This window comes from Tachypleus tridentatus, unplaced genomic scaffold (genome assembly GCF_004210375.1).
Source record: "Tachypleus tridentatus isolate NWPU-2018 unplaced genomic scaffold, ASM421037v1 Hic_cluster_12, whole genome shotgun sequence".
Classification (NCBI taxonomy): Eukaryota; Metazoa; Arthropoda; class Merostomata; order Xiphosura; family Limulidae; genus Tachypleus; species Tachypleus tridentatus.
The window spans coordinates 37,843-49,088 of record NW_027467780.1 but is presented as its reverse complement, the minus strand read 5'-3'; the positions used below and the strand labels follow the sequence as shown (position 1 = coordinate 49,088).

General features: G+C 35.6%; 1 protein-coding gene across 1 annotated transcript; it reads left to right on the top strand.

Annotated features, from left to right (window-relative positions):
* Positions 1 to 1,603: 1,603 nt before the first annotated feature.
* On the top strand, positions 1,604 to 10,784 carry LOC143242133 (uncharacterized; the record flags this gene model as incomplete). Its single annotated transcript, XM_076485434.1, has 4 exons — positions 1,604 to 1,727; positions 4,668 to 4,760; positions 7,323 to 7,494; positions 9,952 to 10,784. Coding segments are annotated over 4 exons (670 nt in total), but the record flags the coding sequence as incomplete, so codon positions are not given.
* Positions 10,785 to 11,246: the final 462 nt, after the last annotated feature.

The following is an 11,246-nucleotide window of genomic DNA, read 5'->3' as shown; positions in this document are numbered from 1 at the left end:
GGACAGAATTAATGAATATCTGAATCCTATCTTTGAAGAATGGGCAAAATTATTCAATATCTGATTCCTTTGTTTATGAAAGGTCAGAATTATTCAATATCTGATTTCCTTGCTTGAAAAACGGACACAAATATTCAATATCTCTTTTTCTTGTTTAAATAATAGAAAGAATTCTTCAATATCTAAATCTCTTGTTTCAAGAAAGACAAAAATATTCAATATCTGACTTTCTTGTTTAAAGAACGGTAAGGATTATTGAGTATCTGAATCCCGTCTTTGAAGAATAGAAAGAATTCTATAATATCTAAATCTCTTGTTTCAAAAAAAGACAAAAATATTCAATATCTGACTTCTTTGTTTGAAGAACGGACAAGAATATTCAATATGTTATTCCCTTGTTTAAAGAGAGGGAAGAAGTATTCGATATCTAATTCCCTTGTTTAAAGAAAGGATAGAATTTTTCAATATATGATTCTTTTGGTTAAAGGAAGTAAAGAAACATTCACTATCTAACTTCCTTGCTAACAGTCAGAATTATTGAATATCTGACTTCCTTGTTTGATGAACGGTCAGAATTATTCAATATCTGATTCTTTTGTTTAAAGAAAGGACAGAATTATTTAATATGTGACGTATTTGCTCAAAGAACGTTCAGTTATTTAATAACTGACTTCCTTGTTTAACAAAAGGAGAGAATTTTTCAATATCTGATTTCCTTGTTTAAAGAAAGTACAGAAATATATAATATCTGATTCTCTTGTTTAAATAAAGGACAGTATTACTCAATATCTGATTCCTTTGTTTAAAGAGAGGACAAAATTATTCAATATCTTATTCCCTTGTTTGAAGAAAGGACTGAATTATTCAATATCCGATTCCCTTGTTTAAGGAAAGGACTGAATTATTCAATATGTGATTTCCTCAGTTTAAGAACGGATAGTGAATAAGGAGCCGGTTTTTTTCATTCAGTGTATAAGACAATGTAAAAGAATATTTGAGACTGGAGAATAGAAATAAGACGTTGAGGTAAAACAAGTACAAAGACATAAATATGTCTTTTTAAACAAAATTAATGTTTAATATTTTTCACACACTTCGTGGTAGTTCTGTTGTGTTTTTTAAAACTCCGGTTTTTATGAAGTAAGCTTGAGGGCTTATGACGTAAAACTTCGGCGTTCAATCCCTGCGGTTGGCAAACTGCATATGCTCTTAAACAAATTTTACATACTGTGTATCTATTTGTTAGACACAAATGTATACAATCGCCTATCTGTACTTTTCCCAAAGTGGGTATGAAAACCTGATTGTAAGGGTTCTAACCCTATGGAAATATAAATGTAGAAGTAGATTTATAAGCGTGCTGACAAGCTACGAATCTGAATTAACAAACGTACAGATATACACGAAGGGAACAAGAACCAATCATGAGGAAACACAACCTGAAAGAAGAAAAGCAGGTGGTAACTAAGCGACGTAAATAAAAGACGAAAACCCGGAATAATTTAAAACCAGGTCTCTTTATTTAGAATATTTCGAAAACATAATTAAATATTTACTCCTTAAGAGGTTTTTAAATATAAATAAAGGAAAATTTTGTTCATAGGAGGTCCCAGTTCATCTTCAGTGCTATTGACTTTCTTCGGAAGAACGAATTTGATGGATTTGATTTAGCCTGGGAATTCCCTCGGGGGATTCAAGACAAGTCTCGGTTTAGTGAGCTCGCTGAGGTAGGTACAAGTTCCTAATTACACTCAGCATGAATATTGTGTTCCAAGATAGAATTCCAGCATTTTGCTCCAGTGACGGATTAATCATTTAGTCTAGAATAAAGACAACACTCGACTCGCTGAATTTGATGGGTTTGTTCTTTGTCTTGAAAGCATCCAGAACGATGGTTATTTTGAGTGTAGAGCTGGGTATGGCCCTGTATTTAGCGTGCTCGGCTTTAATCCGAAAATTTCTGGTTCGCAGTTTGTTTCTGTAAAAGAACAATAACAAGAAAGAGGGGGGAGTTCAACTCTTTGAAATCGTGAGTGCATATTATTGTTTACTTGTAAGTTGGTAGTTCGGCGCAACGATTTAAAATGAACTACCTGTGATGTGCGCACCACAAGTGTCGAAACCAGGTTTCTAATATTATAAGCCTTAATTCTTATCGCTGAACTATTAGGGGTTTAGGGTGCATTATAAGAGTGAAATTCAAATCCTACTATTCTTTACCTTGAGGTACGTACGTCGTTTAGAAAACATCATGTATTGTGGCAAATGAAACGGATTTTGTTTGAAATATTTGCACATGCGAGAAGTGATAATAAAATACATGTTAGATTATTAATTATCTAATTCTGATACCTTTTAATTTGATTTGTTGAAACTCCCTTGCCGTTTTATGGGTTTCGGTTTGGAGTTAATGAAATGTTACTCGAAATTCAGAAGCTAAAATAAGCATAGGTTATAAATTTTTGGTGTATTTGTAGACTAGCGGGAAGGCAAGTAGTCAACGACACCCACCGCCTAATTATATTACCCAAAGAAAAGAAGTATTGATCGTCTCATTATAACAACCTCCATGGCTGAAAGGAAATGAGCACTTTCGGTAACGGGATACGGACCCCTGATTGCTTGTCAAGCACCCTTTAACCATCAAGCAATGATAAGCCCATAATTGTTAAAACGGTTGCTTTATTTCGTCAGAAAAGAGTATCCTAAGTGTTGGCGGTGGGTATTTTGACTAGCTGTCTTAATTGTACTCTACCAGTTCAAAATAAAAGACAGTTATGTACAGATACCTCTGTACATATTGTGAATATTGTGAAAAACACGCCGTGAGTTGTTTACCTTGTTTATAAAACTAAACCACCAGGTGTCAGACTAACGGGCTTGTAAGGTTTATTCCTCGCATAAGCGATATATGTGTTTGTGTATACATCTCGTTTTGTTGAATGATGCTTATAATTGATATAAATGACCAATCGTCCCAAGGTTTACAGCTGCGTCACAATTCACAAGACAATTTAATATGTCAGTATAGCTGATATTTTCTCGCTTAGTTTGTATGAAATTCGTCCATCAGTCAATCTAATAACAAACAAACTTTATTGATACTTGGTTATTAGATTGACGTTTTTCTTTGTTTTTCAAGAAGGAGTAACTCGTAACGGAGCGGAAATTTCGCCCGAAATGTTCAAGATACTTTATAGATGAACGTTCTACACAAATATTCTACCTACCTGCATTAAGCTCTTCCCTAATTTGAATTGAGAGACTGGAGGAATGTATTTAATCAGTAACGGTTCCCCTAACTTTATTAATACTCTTGCCTGGTTTGGTTTGTTTTGAATTTCGTGCAAAGCTACACGAGGGCTATCTGCACTAACTGTCCCTAATTTAGCAGTGTAAGACTAGTCATCACCACCCACCACCAACTTTCGCGCTACTCTTTACCAACAAATAGTGGGATTGGGCGTACTAAATAACCCCAACGGCTGAAAGGGTTAGCATGTTTGGTGTGACGGTGATTCCAACCTACGACCCTCAGATTACCAATCAAGCACTCTAACCACGGACCCTCTTGGAAAGGAAAAGCATGAAATGCTGACGTATCTCAGAACGACTGATATGGGTTGGGTATTAACACGTTTATTGATAAGGAGAGAACAACGTTTCGACCTTCCAAGGTCATCTTAACCTGAACAACATTTTTATTTCAGTTTGTTTCTCGTCATCAAGAAAGAATGCTGACGTCAAGTGTGCACCCTAAATCAATTGTGGGGGGAAGAACTCTGTTAGACGTAACCTATGTATATGAATTAATCTGATCTGACTATCTGACTAAAATGTCTTGCAGGAACTACCATGTGGGTCTCCGAGCTTGGGGGGAGGACATTTCGATCCTGTTGCGGATAAACAACCATTCCCTAACATTTCAGCAGGAAATAGCTTAAACTATATCTCAAGTACTACAGTTTTATAGGTGTTTTATTATTCTTAATTTATCGTTTAAACAACTGCCAGATATTCGCACTTCTTCATATTTTACACAATGTAAGTCAGTAAAATGTGAAAGGTTAAACATCGTTGATGTTGTTTAGAACACAGAATAATTTTTAAAGAAATGTCCAAGCTCAAAACAACAAGTGCTTGTTATCATGTTCTGGTTTTGTGCTGTCCTCTAGTGATTTGTAAAAGCATGCGTATTTATAAAACTTAAAAACAAAATGGTGAAACCAACAACGTTAGAGATTAAAACAGATTGATATTTTGAAAATCCACATAGCTTGGAAGCGCGAAAACACAGAATTAAAATGTTCGTTAACTGGTAGAAAATTCATTTAAAATTATACCTTCACAAACCAAAATAAATATAGCACAGTATTCACTTCCCTTTAACTGTGGTCTTAAACCATGAACACAACACTATACCAACTCATTTTGAATTATAGTGAAAAACAATACTATCTATTATGCACGTATGAGCAACAGTGAATACTGTTTGGTTTTTTTACACTCGTGGCAACAGTGAACACTATGTGACCTTCTGTATACTAGTGGCAACAGTGAACATTGTGTGGCCTTTTATATATTGAGGACTACACTGAACAATGTAATATTTGAATCTTTCATATAAGTAAGACGGCTTCTCTAACACAATTTTATACTTTTTACAGGATTTTAAGGAAGCTTTCGTAGGAGAATCTAAGTATTCCCAGAAACCCCAACTTCTTCTGTCATCCAGTGTTCCTGGAAACTTCGAAGCAATAGTTGGGGATATGATGTCATGCAACTGAACAGGTAGGTTTTTTGTTACTGTTTTACGTTCCTGGATCATTTTTTTTTTATATATAATTCTGAAATTTGCTGTTTGGTACAAGTTTATTTTAATGATAGCTGAATATGTTTCACGGCTTTTGCCCTGAACTTGAGAGAACTTCATCTTTGAAAGTAAATAATGTCGAGTTTGTGTTCGGCGCGAGGTGAGAAATTGACAATGGGCAGAGAACAGATTGTGTAGTTTAACAACAACAAACAAAAATATCCTGAAAAAAGTAAAACTGTCAGCTTCATCTATTTAGAAATTATACTTGTAATTATGATAACAATATATTGTTTGTTAGTTTCAATGTTATCAATATATTATTTAATATTCATTAAAATATTGAAAGCATGATAGTGATTCTACCTCCACTATTTCCTCTAGATATGTTTAATGTTATGACGTACGATTTCCACAGCGACTGGCAACGTCAAGTCGGCCACAACAGTCCTCTTTTATCCTTTAGAGGGCGCAAGCATCTATCATAGTAAACTTACAATGGTAAGTATAATTTACATCCGTCGATAAGACGTCTATTTCTCACCCAAAAATTTATCCTAGGTTAAAGCACGTTTTGTGTTTATATCATATGAAATATTTCAAAATTTGGGGGAGGACTTTATTGTAGTTTTGTTGACGCTTATTCTGATCTAGTTTTGTAAATGAAATTGAAGTCACTCATTTAAATTATAATAACCGCAACAGTACATTTTAATTAGCTGCAACAATACGCATAAATAACCATAACAACACAGTTAATTAGCCGCAACAATACATTTAGGTGCGAAGATATATTTGAATAGCTACAACAATACATATGGAATACCATAACAATACAGTTAATTAGCTGCAACAATACATCTGAATAGCCGAAACAATAAATTTGATAGCTATGACAATACATCCAGGATATCTACATTAGCTGCAGCAGTAGACCTGAATAGTTACAACAATACATCTAGAAAGCTAATGTAGATATCCTAGATGCAGCAGTAGACCTGAATAGTTACAACAATACATCTAGAAAGCTAGTGTCTCTTGTTATTAAACTAATAAAACCAGTTCTTAACCTAGAGGTAAGCGTACCATAAGTCACTGCATCTTTGTTTGTTTGTTTGTTTGTTTTGGAATTTCGCACAAAGCTACTCAAGGGCTATCTGTGCTAGCCGTCCCTAATTTAGCAGTGTAAGACTAGAGGGAAGGCAGCTAGTCATCACCACCCACCGCCAACTCTTGGGCTACTCTTTTACCAACGAATAGTGGGATTGACCGTAACATTATAACGCCCCACGGGCTGAAAGGGTGAGCATGTTTGGCGCGACGGGGATGCGAACCCGCGACCCTCAGATTACGAGTCGCATCGTCTTAACATCGCTTGGCCATGCCTGGCCAATCACCTACTGAGACCTCTTGTTGGCATTTCCTACACTGTTTAGGACTTTTCTTTGGTATGGTCTTAAACTTTTGACTAGTTAGTATTTAGGTTAATTTCATTGTGTTCATATTTTCCTTATTAATTTTTTTTTATTTTCCCTTTTCTTATTTTCATTTTTCGAAGCTCTACTCAAATAAGTGATTGAGTCTAACAATGCAAAATACATATTTTTTCTTTATGTTCATTGGCCTTAAGATTTTGGCCAGCAGTGAATATACACTCGGAAGAAGTTAACGTACGTAAACTTCTTTACACTGTAGAGATTATATGCATGTCAAAAGCACAATTTTTAAATAGTTATTTTCCTCTTGTCAAAAGTTCACTTAGGCTTATACCATTACTTTAGAATCTAAGTTGACAAGCCGAACTGTAGTCTATATTACTGTCACCAAACCATCCCAAATATAGCTCTCTGTTACTTTATCGTCGAGTTACCACAGTTGTATCTTATACTTTTAAACTTGCGCTGCATTCTGTTCTTTTTGAAAAAAACAACAAAACTTTCCATCTTATATTTTTTTCTATCGTTAGTTTTTTCCTCTTAACATATTAATTGTTAGGCTATATTACCCAATACGACAATAAACTTTGCTTTGACGGAGCTCCTTCTTATAACTTTACTTTCTTGTTTTCTTTCATCTGTCTGTTGTTTCCCGCTTATCTCATACTATTTATATACCTATTACCAAATCGTCTGCTCTTATATTTTCCTCATCAGTGAGTAGCAAACACAACTTCCACTACTCGTCTGCTTTTACCTCTAATAATGAAATGGCCCTCAGATTATGAGAGTCATCACCACTCACCGCCAACTTTGGGGTATTCTTTTACCAAAGAATAGTGGAATTAACCATCACATTATAACGTCCCTACAGCTGAAAGAGCAACCATGTTTAGTGTAACGGGGATTCGAACTCGCGACCTTCGGATAACGAGTCGAGCGCCTTAACCACCTGCTGCCATGCCGGGCCCAACTGGAAGATTATAAAACTATTTCTTAGTTAACTTCCATAGTACAAGACATATTCTTGGCCTGTAATAATTAGCTTCCATGTTACATTATTGATGATACAGATCCAGTGGCTGAAGAAATCTGGCTATGGTGGAGTTATGTGTGGTCCATGGACGACTTTAGGGACTTTGTGTGGGCCGTCCTACCCCATATTGGGAACTGTGGCACAAGAACTAAAGGACTACAGAATTTCAAACCTGCCGGATATAACCGTGAACTTTCACAACCAGCCTGGTGAGTTCATTCATCACAAAATGTACATTCATATTTCTTCTGGCGAATGATAGGGAATTGTGTATCATGGGAACGATTTCAAAATTTGTACCCAGATAAGTTTATCTTCGGCTAAACAACGGTTTTGTTTCAATACAAAAGTTAAGCATTGTTTTTATTTGTAAGATAAGATAAATGCGGTTGAAATATAATTTTTTTTAAATTCTGCGCAAAACTACACTATAGCTATCTGCGCTAGCCGTCCCTAATTTTGCAAGGCTAGGGGAAGGAAGAAGGTCATCACCACCCACCGCCAACACTTTACCAACGAATAGTGGGATTGACAGTCACGTTATACCACCTCCACGCCTGAAAGGGCGAGCATGTTGGTGTGACGGGGATTAGAACCCGCCAACCTCAGAAAAGAAGTGAATTAAAAGATCATTAAAATAGGGTGTGAACCCCCTCTCCCAATTAGAGTAACACTATTCATTGTTTCGATTCATTATTTTTTTCTTAGTCTCAAGGAACAGTTGTAGCTTTAACGCATTCTACACAACGGACCATCTGCGCTCTGTTCTTCGCGGGGAATTAAACGATCGGATTTTAGGTTTGTTTTGGAATTTCGCATAAAGCTACTCGAGGGCTATCTGTGCTAGCCGTCCCTAATTTAGCAGTGTAAGACTAGAGGGAAGGCAGCTAGTCATCACCACCCACCGCCAACTCTTGGGCTACTCTTTTACCAACGAATAGTGGGATTGACCGTCACATTATACACCCCACGGCTGGGAGTGGGGCGAGCATGTTTAGCGGCGACGACGGGCGCGAACCCGCGACCCTCGGATTACGAGTCGCACGCCTTACGCGCTAGGCCATGCTGGCCCGGATTTGTGACTGTACATCCATAAACATTCCTATGACCCATGCAGAAGCAAAAAGTTTCTAGAGGCGTTATAAAATGAAAATCTTTTTTTTTTTAAATTGTGCTTTAATTTTAACGTTTTAGAGATATACTAGTAACATTTTATACATACGTGTGTGTGTGTGTGTGTGTGTGTCATAAGAAACCTAATAAAGTCGCATTGTTTTGTAATAGATAAAACCACTTAGTTGAACCCAGAAATAAAATACTTACTTTTTCTGGCGCTTTATTTCATAAGACTCGAAGAAGAGATTTATTTAAATTTAGCATCTAAATAGAAAATTTATTTTATAGTTCAGGATTATTTCATATGGTATCATTGCAACATAATTGTAATACGTTGTGGTATTAAGTATAAAAACAATCACAAAGTATAATGAAAGAGATGAGTGTTTACCAAAGTACTAACACACTAGTTCCCTAACAGAAACGCCAACAAACAAGAGGGCACTCAGTAGGGAGCATACTTTCGAAACACTAATCATATTACTGTCAAGAATATACGATGTTGTGTGTATTCTAAAGACGGCTGGTGTTTGTATGATTTGTTCCTAGTTTCATCATATCATCCGAGGTTGTTGAGCTGGCTAGTGATAAAACATGTACATCAGTGAAATTAGGGTAAGGATATGACGATTGGCTACTCCCTCGTTGGCATTATTCACGTCTTTATCACCAAATAATAATTTGTTGCTTTGGGCGTCGCGTTCAGGAAAGTTAAAAAAAAAAAAAGATTGTTTGTCGTAATAGTGGATGGAATCATTCTGTTTTGTTATGACTGTCTTCCAAAATAATGGGATACCACACAAACAAGATAAAAAAAAAAGTTGTATTGTTGAATTTCGCACAATAATACTGGAAGTTTACCTGCGGCAGCACTTCTTAAATTGGAATTGCTAAAACTAGAAGGAAGGCAACTAGTCAACATCACCCATCGCCGACTCTTTTACCAATGAATGATTGACCGTCACATTATAATGACCCCACGGCTGAAAGAACGAGTAATCAAGGAAAATAAACATAATAGAGACCTTCAATATCCAGTTAACGAATAACGCAAGAGGTAATATGCTCAACATTCTATTAACAAAAACTCATATCAAGCCCTGGTCATCACCACCAAACAGCCTCCTCAAAAGTGTCGACAGATAAAACGCTGGATACAAACTAACAAGTATCTACAAAGTAAAAATAAATAAAAATAAAATTAATTGACCATCTAGATTCTAGACTACTAACAATGACAATGATTGATTGCCAGCCACCACAACCTTACTTTAAACAAGCACAAATATATTTTTAAATATTTTGAATTACAGATGTCGCTGTATTGAGATGACATTGTACAGATAGACTAAAATTCTTGTGATAAGTTAAGTAATTTTAAAAATCTACAAGTTTCTTACGAAACAAGCTATCAAGATGTAGTCGCCATTTTAACTCTTATCTGTAGAATATAAACTAATGAATATCGAGCAACACTAAAAACAATAATTCATAATTACACCTAAACGATCGAATAGACTTCTATGACAATTTGTTTTTTTAATTTTTAGATGTGAAAGAGGTAGTTTGTAAAGATGCAGATGGAGTCATTTCGTATCACCAAGACTGCTCCATGTACTATTTATGTCATGGTCAACGACGTCACCATATGCCCTGCCCACCAAACCTCGTTTTCAATCCTGACGAACATTTGTGTGACTGGCCGGAAAACGTAAGACTCTTGTTTACTGACGTCATCAGAGAATTCTATTGTTGCTTAGACCTTTATTCTATGCTATTTCGGGCTCGGTTTCAAGGTAATCCTCCAACGGCTGCGAAACCCGTTAACTAAAGGTTATTTTAACCCACGATAACCATTTACCTACCGCTGAACACTGGATGCGATCTATCCTACATGTTTGTATTATTAGCCAGACTTTTAAATCTACCAGACCTGTACCTTTTCCAACTTTTGAAACATACTAAGTTAAATTTGATCCACATCCAGGCCAAATGTCAGAGAGTAATTTGATTTGAGCTAAGAGATGGATATTTGGTATTATATCGGTACTGTTGATATGTTGTACAGAGGCCGGTAATACTACTTGTACTCATTTTCCACATTTCGTTTATTGACTATAAATATTGTAATAATATCTGCGACCAAGAAATAATTTGCATTAGTAAATCAAACACACAACGTTTTAGATTCAACATATCTTGATAACTACAGACAAAAATACAAAAAACAAAACAAACCAACCAACCACAATAGATTGCTTGTCCAAAGTCCGGGTTGAAGCACTGAAATGTTGAGTTTACCTGAAATATTTATTTGAGCAAGATTTAATCGAGACTTTGAGTTTTTCTTTCACTGGATTAAAATTTTAAAGCGATTTGTTGCATGCCTGGACTATGAATCCAAGAATTTATGGTTCGTTTCTCACAGGTACAAAAAACTTACTATGCCTTTTAAGACTGGGTGCATTATAACAGTAATGGTTAAATCTCACCATTCAGTAAGACAAGAATTGGCAGTGGGTGCTGATGGATACCTTCCTTCCTTCATCAGTTTAAAATCACAGAGAGTTATATGGTGCTAGGCCTTATGTGTAATTTGTGAGTACATTCTAAAATAATAGTAGTAATTATAAACTGTATATCCAATTCTTGAAATCCAATCAAAACTACAAGTAAATCTGAAGATTGAATATCAAAGTTAAATTTCTCAGTATATCTAATACAGGTAATAGATTACAGATGACATGATTAGCTTGTACATGTAAATAAGCCTCCAGAGAGATTTTTGAATGATCGCACTTGTTAGTCTTTGAATTTCTTGCAAAAGCTACATAAGGGTTATCTG